Source organism: Bubalus bubalis, chromosome 17 (genome assembly GCF_019923935.1).
Source record: "Bubalus bubalis isolate 160015118507 breed Murrah chromosome 17, NDDB_SH_1, whole genome shotgun sequence".
Lineage (NCBI taxonomy): Eukaryota > Metazoa > Chordata > Mammalia > Artiodactyla > Bovidae > Bubalus > Bubalus bubalis.
Window position 1 is genome coordinate 17,421,540 of NC_059173.1, and position 13,978 is coordinate 17,435,517.

The window sequence follows — 13,978 nt, forward strand, 5'->3', positions numbered from 1 at the left end:
GAATGTGAGAGTTGGACCATAAAGAAGGCTGCGTGCCGAAGAATTGATGCTTTCGAAGTGTGGTGCAGGAGAAGATTCTTGAGAGTCCCTTGGACAGCAGGGAGATCAAACCAGTCAGTCCTTAAGAACGTCATCCCTGAATATTCAATGAAAGGACTGATGCTGAAGCTCCAGCACTCTGGCCACCTGATAGGAACAGCTGACTCAATTGGAAAAGACGGTGGTCCTGGGAAAGATTGAGGGCAGAAGGAGAAGAGGGTGACAGAGAACGAGATTGTTGGGTGGCATCACCAACTCAGTGGACATGAGTTTGAGCAAACTTTGAGAAATAGTGAAGGACAGGGAAGCCTGGAGTGCTGCAGTCCATGGGGTCGCAAAGTGACTGAACAACCACCACCACCATATTGTCAGGTGATGGCCCTGAGTTAGTGGGCATGATAGGTTCCCTGTTAACTACAGGGCAGATTATGATAAATTTCAGTCTAGCAAAGAGAGCACTGTTTGTTTGATTGGATGACATAAATCTAAGAAAGATTTCTTGAAAAGGTAACATTTAAGGCTGGGCAAGTTTATTACAGAATTGTACAGACACTTTGGACACTAAAGTAGAAGTTAATAAATAGCTCATAGTTAATAATTAAAAAAAATTTGTTTATAAATAAAAGTTACAGTTATACAAAGAATTCTTCTGTATCCTTCATCTTTATTCCTCAAGTAGCATCTCACTCCATTTTTTCATTTTCTATTGTTAAAATTAATGTATAAATATGTATTTAATGTAAAATTTAAATAATTTTATTAAACATGAGAGACATGGTGCCCCTTAAAAGGGATATTCTTACAAAACTACAGTACAGTTGTCAAAATAAGGAAATTAATATTCTGCCAAATTATTATCTGTCAGTCTTATTCAGATTTTACTAGTTGGTTTTGTATTATTCTTTACAGCTCCCCCCACCCCCTGCACTCCAAAAGAAAGCTGATCTAAGAACTAATCCAGGATATATGTTATGTTCAATTGTCATGCCTTGTTGGTCTCCTTTAATCTGGTATAGTTCCTTAGTCTTTCATGATTTGACAATTTTGAGTATTACAGGTTATTTTGTGGAATGTCCCTCCATTAGGGTTTGTCTTAGGTTTCCTCATGATTAGATTCAGATTATATACATTTTTGGCAAAGATATTGCAGAAGTGATAACATGTATTCTCATTGCCTGAGAGGAGGTGCATGATGTATGTTTGTCTCATTGCTCATGCTGTTAATTTTAATCACTTGATGATGCTGGGTTCCTTTTCTATAAAGTTATTTTTCACTTTATCATTAATCAATATCTTGTGATGAGTTACTTTGTGACTTTGTAAGTATCCTGTTTCTATTGATACTTTATTAAACTGGCATTCATTGGTGATTTCAGCCTGAAACAGTTACTACTATGGTGGTTACTAAATAGTATCCCTCTAATTCCATCATTCCTTCCACATTTATTAGTTGGAATTCGGTTGTCAGGTTGATAGTATGACAAGGAGAATGGAATGTGAGACACACTCTCTAGGTGAAGGAGCAAGGCTCTGAAAGAGATCAGGTTTGTACAGATAATTTCTGTTAAGAGTTCATCTCCAGTGGCCCAATACTTCATGTGAAAAGGGTACACAGAGTCCTGGAGGAATGACTCTTCTTCCTGTTGGATTGACTTTTTTATGATTATAAAATGTCCCTTTTTAGTATCTTTTTTTAATATTAGAATAGCCACTCTTGCTTTCTTGTTTGCATGCTATGTCTTTTCTTTTTATTTTCAATGTATTTATACCTATGCATATTAAGCATTTGCTTCCAATTCCAACTTTCCCACAGCCCCTTCTGTATCTATGAATTTGAGTATTCTGTGTCTGTGAATTTGAGTATTCTGTGTACCTCACATAATTAGAAGCATTTTGTGTATATCTTATTTTTCGCGTTGTCAAGAGTCATTCATGTTATAGAATGTATCAGAACTTCATTTGAATAATATTCCATTGTATGGGTGATAGCATACTGTGTTTATCCCTTTATCAGTGGACATGTGATTTTTTTCCCACCTTGAACTGCCATACTATTTTCCACAGTTGCTGCTGCTGCTAAGTCACTTCAGTCGTGTCCAACTCTGTGCGACCCCATAGACGGCAGCCCACCAGGCTCCCCAATCCCTGAGATTCTCCAGGCAAGAACACTGGAGTGGGGTTGCCATTTCCTTCTCCAATGCATGAAAGTGAAAAGAGAAAGTGAAGTCGCTCAGTCGTGTCTGACTCTTAGCGACCCCCTGGACTGCAGCCCACCAGGCTCCTCCGTCCATGGGATTTTCCAGGCAAGAGTACTGGAGTGGGGTGCCATTGCCTTCTCCAATTTTCCACAGTAGCTGCACAATTTTGCATTCCCACAAGCAGTGTACAAGGGTTTCAATTTCTCCTCATTTTTGTCAATACTTGTTATTTTCTTGGTTTTGTGGGGTTTTTTTGTTTTTTTTTTTTTTTTTTTTGGTTGGTTATTTATAATAGTCATTGTAGTGGGAGTGAAGAGGTAGCTCATTGTGGTTTTGATTTGAATTTTCCTAATTAATGGTGAGGTTTAGCATCTTTTCATATGCTTATTGGCCAACTTATAAATTTCTTTGGAGATTTGTTTTTTGATGTTGAATTATAGGAGTTCTCTCTGTAGTTTAGATATTAACCAACCCCTTATGAGATATATGCAAGTATTTTCTATTATTCTGTGGATTGTCTTTTTATGCTGATACTGTTTTTTGCCCAAAAGTTTTTAATTTTGATGAAATCCTATATATATATATTTTAATATTGTATGCCTTTGAAGTCACAATTAATAAATTATTGCCAAATTCAAGGCCATAAAGATTTTCCCTTTGTTTTTTTCTGAGAGTTTCATGGTTTTAGCTTTTAAATTTAGGTCTTTGGCCCATTTTTTAGTTCATTTTTATATATGGTGTAAGGTAAAGGTTCATCTTTTTTTGCATGTGAGTATCTAGTTTTTCCAGCATCACTTGTTAAAGAGATTTTCCATGAATGATCTTGTTCCCCTTGTTAAAGATCAGTTGCCCATTAACATGAGGGTTTATTTCTTGGCTCTCTATTCAATGCCATTGATTTTTATGGCTGTCCTTAATGCCAGTACCATACTATTTTGATTTCTTTAGTTATGTGATAAGTTTTGAAAATTATTTATATGGCTGGGTCAGGGCTAAGTTGTGGCACTCAGGATCTTCATTGTGTCATGTAGGATCTTCCCTTGTGCCCCACAGACTCTAGTTCTGGTGTGCAGGCTAGCTTTGTCCCACAGTGTGCCGAATCTTACTTTCTGGACCAAGGACCAAACCCGCAACCCCCTGTGTTGCAAGGCAGAGTCTCTCTTTTTTTAAGCTTATATTTATTTGTTTTCAAAAATAATTGCTTTACAATATTGTTTGTTTCTGCTGTACAACATTGTGAATCAACTGTTCAGTTCAGTTCAGTTGCTCAGTCGTGTCCTGACTCTTTGCGACCCCATGAATTGCAGCACTCCAGGCCTCCCTGTCCATCACCAACTCCCAGAGTTCACTCAGACTCAGGTCCATCGAGTCAGTGATGCCATCCAGCCATCTCATCCTCTGTCGTCCCCTTCTCCTCCTGCCCCCAATCCCTGCCAACATCAGAGTCTTTTCCAGTAAGTCAACTCTTGACGTGAGGTGGCCAAAGTACTAGAGTTTCAGCTTTAGCATCATTCCTTCCAAAGAAATCCCAGGGCTGATCTCCTTCAGAATGGACTGGTTGGATCTCCTTGCAGTCCAAGGGACTCTCAAGAGTCTTCTCCAACACCACAGTTCAAAAGCATCAATTCTTCGGCGCTCAGCCTTCTTCACAGTCCAACTCTCACATCCATACATGACCACTGGAAAACCATAGCCTTGACTAGACGGACCTTTGCTGGCAAAGTAATGTCTCTGCTTTTCAATATGCTGTCTAGGTTGGTCATAACTTTCCTTCCAAGGAGTAAGCGTCTTTTAATTTCATGGCTGCAGTCACCATCTGCAGTGATTTTGGAGCCCCCAAAAATAAAGTCTGACACTATTTCCACTGTTTCCCCATCTATCAACTGTAAGTGTACATATATCCCGTCCCTCTTGAACCTCCCTCCCACACCCCTAACCCCACCCCTCTAGGTTGTCACAGAGCACTGAGCTGAGCTCCCTGTGTTAGCTTCTCACTAGCTATCTGTTTTACATGCAGGCGAATTCTTAACCACTGGACCACCGGGAAAATCTCTGTGATAAGTTTTGAAATTGGGAAGACACATTTGCTTTTGTGTATCTTTAAATGTGTAATAATTTTTCCTCTACATTGTTTTTTCTTGACATGCCAAAGTGTCATCTGTTGAGTCAAATTTACCACATTCTGGATTTAACTGACTTGTAACCTCGTGGTATAAGTTAATTTACTCTACTACCCAGTGGTCTCTGTAAATTGGAAGATCTATACACTTGATTGAATCCAGACTCCCTTTGTGTCATGTCAGAAGACGTTTTTAACTTAAGGAAATTTTAAAAAGTAAAAAGAATGATATAATGAACCCCTGCATACCACTGCACCTGGCTTTAGCAGTTATCAACTCATGCCAGTCTTGTTTCATTTTTAACCCTGTTTCCTCCCTACTATATTATTTTGAAGTAATATAAGCTCTTTATTATTATTTTGTATATTTGTTTATATTTATTTGGTATTTTGATTCACATTTTAACCTCATGTTCAATGACGGTTGAACATTTAGAATCCTGGATATTATTGATTTGCTAAATCTGATCTGTTGCATTATACTTATATTTAGAACTAAAATATCTTGGTTGGGTTTTTTTTTTGAGATTCTTTTTTTTTTACTATATGAAATATTAGAATGCTTGTCCTGAAATACCAAAGGAAAAAAAACTAAAAGTCAACCATAATCTGAGTGGATTCAAAAAGAAAAAAACAAGAATGAATGTGGGCTTTTTATCGGTTTCAGAGAATGCTACTGTTGTATGCTAACATCCCCTTTGGGTGTCCAGCCACCCGGTAGAGCAGTGGAAATCAGTAGTTTCTATACTTTTATACCACTTTATACCACTGTGAGTCTTTGATTATTTTCCTGTTGACCAGTTTGTTCTACTGAGTAAACTGGATTGTTAAAACAGTTGCTCTTTATTAGTCAAAAATATAACTGTGTGTACTCAATTTTTTAAAAAATGTGATTTCTATCACGAAATTTTATGTTTTAAACTCTTTTAAGTAGCCTTGTGGGTAGAATTTTATGTTTTAAACTGTTTTAAGTAGCCTTGTGGGTACACTGCATAAATTTAAGGGCACTTAATTAGTGTCATTTGTTTAAATCTTTTAACTGTAGCATCTCAGCGACCACTAGGATAAGATAAAATGGTAATACTAAGACATTTTATAGCCTTTGGCTACCGACTACAAATAAACAGAAAAACATAATACATTTAGATGGCTTTTGAAAGAGGCAGAGATTGGGCTAGGCTTTATTGTCAAGTTAATTTTTTGTGATACAACTTCAGAGAAGGAGCATAACCTAGAAATGCAGAGTCTATACTTTGGATCACCTGGTTTAAATATCTGTTCTATTGCTCATAAACTAGATGACTTCGGTCAAGACATATAGCTACTGTTTCCATTTCCTCACCTGTAAAGTAGGGCTGAGAGATTTGACGTGGTGCTTACTATATATTGTCTGGTTTGTAGTAAGTTTTATAAATGATGAATTATTGGTCAAATTGCTTAAACTTTAGGACTTTATCTGTGTTGTGTGAGAGGCAGAAATGATAAAAATGGAAGTAATCTTGGGTTATTTGGTCAAAGACGTTATTTTCTAGATGGGAAAAGGTAGATGAGAGTTAGAAACAAAACCAGTTGACCTCAGAGTACTAATATCAGTCCTACTTTTCCGGGAATTGGCACCATTCATACTGCTAGGCTTTTTCACCTGAATTGTGCTTCTCTTTGAATGTTTTTAAATTTGTGGTTTTGAGTGTTGTAATTATTTTATTAGAATGAGATTGCAATACTGTTCCTCAAGAGTAATACTTATGAGCGGATAACATTTTACTTTATTGTTTTTTTTTTTTTTTTTTTTAAAGTCATAATGGGCTAATTTTTTCCATTGGAGCAAGCCTTACAGTATATTTTGTTCTCTAAATTTACTTGATAATAGACTCCACATTACTGGAAATTACTTGACAACTGACATAGGTGTGTACTGCATTGTTTCAGAGGGATGGTTTGGCAGGGAGAGTGGTTTGGTTTGCTGATGGACTTCCCTGGTGGCTCAGATGGTAAAGTGTCTGCCTACAATGTGGGTGATCTGGGTTTGATCCCTGGGTCAGGAAGATCCCCTGGAGAAGGAAATGGCAACCCACTCCAGTACTCTTGCCTGGAGAATCCCATGGATGGAGGAGCCTGGTGGGCTATAATCCATGGGGTCGCAGAGTCGGACACAACTGAGCGACTTCATTACTACTACTTAGATCCTAACAGGAGCACTTAGTATTTAAAATGAAAATGCTTTGAATGATTTAACTTATTTTCAAATGTTTTTCTGCAGTTGTAAACACAGTACCTATTTTAAGAGGTGAGGGGAAAATGGAGGTATCTTGATGTTATTAGTCAAGTGTGTCAGTTAAATTGGGAATATAATCTGTATTTTGCTCCTGAGTAGTTTTTTATGACAGAGTGATTGGTTAACTTTTGGAGAGGGGATTATTGTTTTTGGTATTGGTTATTTCTGTAAGTAGGTTGTTTTAATTTTTACTTTATTCACTTGATTTTGATTATGGTCACATTCTTTCCTCCTTCCTCCCTTCTCTGACCCATACCTGTTGCAGGCCTCTGAGCCTGGAAAGCACAGCAAGCGTCATGCTTAGGTAGCCCTTATACTTCACATTGGATGATCCCTCCTCACAGATAGTGTATTTTTTTTGGATGGGATTATAAGGTATTTTAAATTTGAAAAATATTTTAGCTTGCTTAGCTTGTTGAATTTCATAAATATTTAATCTTTTCAGAGGCCGAAACAGTAGCAAAGGACTGCCTCAATCCACGGTGAGTAATTTCAATGTTACTTGTTTGGAAAAATTGGTAACGGAAATGTGATTTCTAAATCCCACAGACCAAAAGCCAAGGCCCCCCCCCGCCCCAAATTGCCTTATATCTCAGATAACCTTTATAGATTAGTACTGCTTAGCATAAGATTATTAGCTATAACTGTTTTATGATGTGTGAAATGCAGAACTATTGTAAATAGTATTTTGATTTTTCATACTTAATAATAACTCATTTGTTTTACAAATGACTAAAGGCAAATAAAAATGATTAATGAGATGAATGGAACGCTAGGACCATAGTTGGCAAAACTTTGGGGTTTTGATTTTGAAATAAGTTTAGTTCAGTTCAGTCGCTCAGTCGTGTCCGACTCTGCGACCCCATGAATCGCAGCACGCCAGGCCTCCCTGTCCAACACCAACTCCCAGAGTTGACTCAAACTCACGTCCTTTGAGTCAGTGATGCCATCCAGCCATCTCATCCTCTGTTGTCCCCTTCTCCTCCTGTCCCCAATCCCTCCCAGCATCAGAGTCTTTTCCATTGAGTCAACTCTTCACATGAGGTGATCAAAGTACTGGAGTTTTAGCTTTAGCATCAGTCCTTCCAGTGAATATTCAGGACTGATTTCCTTTAGGATGGACTGGTTGGATTTCCTTGCAGTCCAAGGGACTCTTCAGAGTTTTCTCCAACACCACAGTTCAAAAGCATCAATTCTTCAGCGCTCAGCTTTCTTCACAGTCCAACTCTCACATCCATATATGACCACAGGAAAAACCATAGCCTTGACTAGACAGACCTTTGTTGGCAAAGTAATGTCTCTGCTTTTCAATATGCTATCTAGGTTAGTCATAACTTTCCTTCCAAGGAGTAAGCGTCTTTTAATTTCATGGCTGCAGTCACCATCTGCAGTGATTTTGTAGCCCCAAAAAATAAAGTCTGACACTGTTTCCACTGTTTCCCCATCTATTTCCCATGAAGTGATGGGACCAGATGCCATGATCTTCGTTTTCTGAATGTTGAGCTTTAAGCCAACCTTTTCACTCTCCTCTTTCACTTTCATCAAGAGGCTTTTTAGTTCCTCTTCACTTTCTGCCATAAGGGTGGTGTCATCTGCATATCTGAGGTTATTGATATTTCTCCCCGCAATCTTGATTCCAGCTTGTGCTTCTTCCAGCCCAGCGTTTCTCATGATGTACTCTGCATATAAGTTAAATAAGCAGGGTGACAATATACGGCCTTGACGTACTCCTTTCCCGATTTGGAACCAGTCTGTTGTTCCATGTCCAGTTCTAACTGTTGCTTCCTGACCTACATATAGGTTTCTCAAGAGGCAGGTCAGGTGGTCTGGTATTCCCATCTCTTTCAGAAATACTGTGCTATCTTTTATTTCTTTCATTTTTCTCCTTTGGAAAATGGTTTTAAATGTCGAAACGTTATCGGTGAAATTGAACTATGCACAAAGGCCAGAAGATATAGATTCCACAAAATGCAAGAAATAAATGCAAAGCTGTCACTAATTTTTGAGACTTTGCCTTTTTTGTATATAGATTTTCTTTAGAATCAGGGCACTTATGCTTATGTAGTGTGTAGTAAGAAGTGATGTGGTTTATTAGACCTTAGAGCAATATCATTGATTGAGATTTACTAAGAGAAAAGATAGGCAAGGGTCTTCTACAGAGGTTCCCCCTCCACCCCTATTTATTTAATAAGGTATATTTAACCCTATTTAGTGTACAATTCTTTGAGTTTTGTTGTATACATTGTGTAACCACCACCACGGTCGCGATAATAGAACAGTTCTGTTACTTCCAGAAATCCCACATGCCACTTTGTAGTGATCCCTACTCTTAAGTCACTGATCTGTCTTCTGTTCTATGACTTTGTCTTTCTTCATATACGGAAGTCCAATTTTGCTTTTTTTTTTTTTTAATTTCATAGATAGTTAGAACATTGTTAATTGGTATGATTGATTTCACCTTTGCAAACTTATACATTGTAAGGAGGAAAAGATTGTAGTAAACCAAATCTTCCTTTAATGAGTATGAGGTATAAAGCTAACTAAACATTTTGTAACAGAAGAAGTGTTAACTGTAATATATACAGAGATAAATAATGAGTGCCAATAATGTTTTTTCTTAATATTACAGATTTCTTTTGATGGAATCTATGCAAATATGAGGATGGTTCATATTCTTACATCAGTTGTTGTAAGTTTTCAGAGTATTGGGGAGAAACCGCCTTGTGAGTGGAATAAAATAATTTCTTAAAGTTAAATGTGAATGAATGATAAAAGTAACATTTCTTAGATCATGTTTAATCAGGATGATGTAGAAAACAAATTAGAACTCTATTCAAGTCATTGTAACTCACTGTAAAAGCAATCTTGTTAAGTCTGCTGTGTACAAAATAATATTACTAGTTGATTGTCTTTAGTGCATTATTTTGTCATTTTCAAGCTAGAGTCAAAAATACTAAATTTCTCAGTTTAAACTTATACTGCAGACTGAGCAGGACCTCGTGAAGAATTTTGAGAATTAAGTGTATTGTTAATATTTTAAAATTTTTTATTCTGTCAGTGATTACCTAATACATTGAATGAAAAAAGTAGAATGAAAGGAGTTATTTCCATGACTGCATAGCACACTGTTTCTTTGATAAATTAATTATGTGTTTTTAGGGATCCAAATGTGAAGTACAAGTGAAAAACGGAGGTATATATGAAGGAGTTTTTAAAACATACAGTCCTAAGGTAATTTTTACTTTTTCAAAAATAATGTAAAACCCCGAGAATCACCAACTAGTGTGCATGTTTCCATGTGTCCATTAGTTTCTGATTTAGCAATTTATAGTTATGAGACAGTTACGTTTATCACATTTTCATGCTTAGTACATTACCTTTAATGCACTTCTTAAAACCACTTTGAATGACTTTACTCTTTGGTTTCAAGTACTGATTACTTTATAGACATACTTGTATAATCAGAACAGCTTCTTGCTCTTTGTGCTTATTAAAATATTTTGGCCTTTGCAAGCATTATGGACTAGAAGAGGGGTCCTAGTGGTTTATTGTTTTCCTCTTTACTGCTGTTGTGCTTAAGGCAAACCATGGAAGCAAAGACCAACTTTTAGATGAGAGAATTTTAGAATATTGGAATACTAGATCATATTACTGAGAAAACAGTATGATTATAAGGATCTCTTGAGATAATTTTTTACCAAAGGCATATAAGAAATAGTACCTTGATGTGTAAAGGGATTCCTGTTGGATTTTATTTTATAAATGTTTTAATTTTTTTTTTTTCGTCCTTAGTGTGATCTGGTACTTGATGCTGCACATGAGAAAAGTACAGAATCCAGTTCGGGGCCAAAACGTGAAGAAATAATGGAGAGTATTTTGTTCAAGTGTTCAGACTTTGTTGTGGTGCAGTTTAAAGATATGGACTCCAGTTATGCAAGAAGAGGTGAGTTTTGATTTCCTAAATATGCTTCATGGTTTATTAGATTTATTCAAGAAAAGATTCTACACTGATGGCAGAATTTTCCTTTTTCTCTTTTTATTTCTAAAAAGAAATAAGGCAAATAGGAATGTAAATGCATTTTTGCTGGAAAATATTTAAAACTTCAGAGGAATATTCCTTGGTACTTTGGGTAGGATAAATAATGAAGACCTGTATTCTATTAAAAAGAAGTTTGTGAAGAATTTTCTGAAGTTTTACTGTCAATGCTACTAATAGTACTCAACTAAAAATTTCTTGTCCTGTTCAACTTAAATGTTTAGCTTACATATTTTTAGTTTTATAATGATTATAAATAATACTTACATATTACTATGTATGTTTTACTATGCTTGTTCTATAAATAGGTTTTTAATCTGGAAAGAAGTCAAAAGCACGGAAATAAAGGAGAAAGGCAGAGAGCTATGGATGGAAAATGATTATCTAAATGAAGTTGAAAAATGTGACTAGCACATGTATATTGGAAGAAATATTCAGAGTATGGGACTATTTTAAGAATATGAAAGTAATGATGTAGTTATGTTAAAATTTAGTCTATTTCAGGTGTCTGTTGAGGAAGAAAATGTGGGAATTGCTGTCACTCATTTGGAGAGCATACTCTGCAATGCTGAGTGTTCAATAACACATTGAAAAACTCTCTTGGGCTATTTTTGCAATGCTGAGTGTTCAGTAACACATTGAAAGCCTCTCTTGGGTGATTTTGAAACTGGTTCTAAAACTCTTAAACGATTTTTTGTTGGGGAGGGCAGCGGTGGCATTGAAATTTTGTAGTCATTTCTGTTGCAGCTTATAACAATTTTTTGTTTTCATCATTCAGTCTATACCAACTGTTTCCATTGTTACACTGATACTTCTTCTACACTGTTATTTCAAATTACAAGCCACCAGAAAGTTAAAGCCTTTCTCTTGGACCTCTTAATAAGGTTCTCAGCTTTAGTTATTTATAGATTGCTTTTTCAGAAACAAGCTGCTCTAGGTACTATGAAACTGCTTTTGCATTGTTGATGAAAGCACTGTGCTCTGATCTTGTATCTTCTTATATTGTGTCTTTGATTCACAACTCTGTCTAAGAGTCCTTCAGTGGCCCATACAAGCAAACAAGTCTTTTGGCCGCTAAGGCCACATGGGATCTTAGTTCCCTGACACTGGAAGCGCAGAGTCCTAACCGCTGAACCACCAGGGAAGTACCAACAAGTCTTTTTTAGTAATTGCCTTTGGAGTTCATCTTACTTATGCCTGCTAAGTTGCTTCAGTCGTGTCCGACTCTGTGCGACCCCATAGACGGAAGTCCACCAGGCTCCCCCGTCCTTGGGATTCTCCAGGCAAGAATACTGGAGTAGGTTGCCATTTCCTTCTCCAATGCATGAAAGTGAAAAGTGAAAGGGAAGTCGCTCAGTCGTGTCCAGCTCTTAGCAACCCCATGGACTACAGCCTACCACGCTCCTCCATCCATGGGATTTTCCAGGCAAGAGTACTGGAGTGGGGTGCCATTGCCTTCTCCATTACTTATGCCTAGGAGCACAAAATTATTTATACGTAAGCTGTTGAAATATTTCACTGTTTTAAATTTTAAAATTGACTTGGATCATAAATCAAAAGGAAAAATAAAATTTTAGTTGAGTTTAGCACTTAGCGCTCTGGGAAAAAAGTATTGGCTGCAACAGATGTTCCCTGATCTGTTGGGTACCAGGCCATTTAGCTCGAAACCATTCATAACATGCTTTTTTATTATTCTTAAAGACAATTGACATTTCCTAAGTTTGAAAGGATAAATACTACTTGAAGATATTAATGTCCCATTCATTGATCGTTGTAAAAGATCAATGTAAAAGATTGATCCTTATAAAGAATCTTTGTAAAGGATCAATGTAAAAGATCCTTGTAAAAGATCAATCAAGACTAAAAAGTTAGTCTTTAAATTTTTATTATTTTTTTATTATTTTATTATGCCTTTATTTCTTAGGTAAATTGTGTTCATTGTAGAAAGCCAAGAAAATCCAAATCAGAGCAATAGCTTTGATAGTGTTTGGTATATTCATTAGGGGATGCATGTATTTTACTATATACATAATAGTTTACTTGATGAGAACATTGAGTAGTGGAGTAATTTCAGGTATTTTATTTAAGGACTGTAGGAGTTTAGTGAATTATACAATTGTGTCCAGTGTATAGAGTTCTGAAAATAGTATCAAGTCATGTGTTTAGGATTTCAGTTCTCTTAGTCCTGATTCTTAGCACTATCCTGGCAGAAGTTGCATCTATAAAAGTATTGTTTTAGAGATTCTATTACTATAGAGAAAACTTTAAGAATAATTGGCATGATTTATTGTTGTTGTTCGGTTGCTAAGTCGTGTCCAACTCTTTGCGACCCCATGGACTGCAGCACCCCAGGCTTCCCTATCTTTCACTATCTCCCTGAATTTGCTCAAACTCATGTCCATTGAGTCATTGATGCTATCCATGTCATCCTCTGTCGCCCCCTTCTCCTCTTGCCCTCAGTATTTGACAATATCAGGGTCTTTTCCAGTGAGTCAGTTCTTTGATCAGATGGCCAAAGTATTGGAGCTTCAGCATCAGTCCTTCCAATGAATATTCAGGGTTTATATCCTTCAGGATGGACTGGTTGGATCTCCTTGCAGTCCAAGGGACTCTCAAGAGCCTTCTCCAACACCACAGTTCAAAAGCATCAATTCTTCGGCACTCAGCCTTCTTTGTGGTCCAACTCTCACATCCGTACATGACTACTGGAAAAACCGTAGCATTCACTATATAGACCTTTGTTGGCAAAGTGATGTCTCTGCTTTTTAATAAACTGTCTAGTTTTGTCATAGCTATTCTTCCAAGGAGCAAGTGTCTTTTAATTTTGTGGCTGCAGTCACCATCCACATTGATCTTGGAGGCCAAGAAAATGAAATCTGACACTGTTTCCACATTTTCCCCATCTGTTTGCCGTGAAGTGATAGGACTGGATGCCATGATCTTACTTTTTTGAATGCTGGGTTTTAGGCCAGCTTTTTTGCTCTCCTCTTTCACTGTCACCAAGAGGTTCTTTAGTTCGTCATCACTTTTCTTCCATTAAGTGGTATCATCTGTGTATCTGAGGTTGTTGATACTTCTCCTGGCAATCTTTTTCCAGCTTATGATTCATCTAGCCTGGCATTTCACATGATACACTCTGCATATAAGTTAAATGATGATTTATTAATTACGAAAATTAAGTCATTTAGTACTGCTTTTAGATTAACATTATTTGTGTTAAACACATACTCAGATTTCTAATCTCCTTGAGTAAAGGAAGGTAGGATGTAAGCAGTGATTCTTAGTGCTGGTTTCACATTCTAGTCACCCAT

At 36.8% G+C, this 13,978-nt stretch overlaps 1 protein-coding gene across 9 annotated transcripts in view; it reads left to right on the top strand.

Moving 5' to 3' along the window:
- ATXN2 (ataxin 2) overlaps positions 1-13,978 on the top strand; it is a 101,915-nt gene that overhangs the window by 22,931 nt on the left and 65,006 nt on the right. For all 9 annotated transcript variants that reach the window (XM_044930186.2, XM_025267071.3, XM_025267065.3 and 6 more), the window contains exons 2-5: positions 7,077-7,113; positions 9,261-9,320; positions 9,791-9,862; positions 10,424-10,574. In XM_044930186.2, coding sequence (XP_044786121.1) covers positions 9,288-9,320; positions 9,791-9,862; positions 10,424-10,574 — 256 coding nt within the window. In that variant the 5' untranslated portion in view covers positions 7,077-7,113; positions 9,261-9,287. The remainder of the gene's footprint in view (positions 1-7,076; positions 7,114-9,260; positions 9,321-9,790; positions 9,863-10,423; positions 10,575-13,978) is intronic.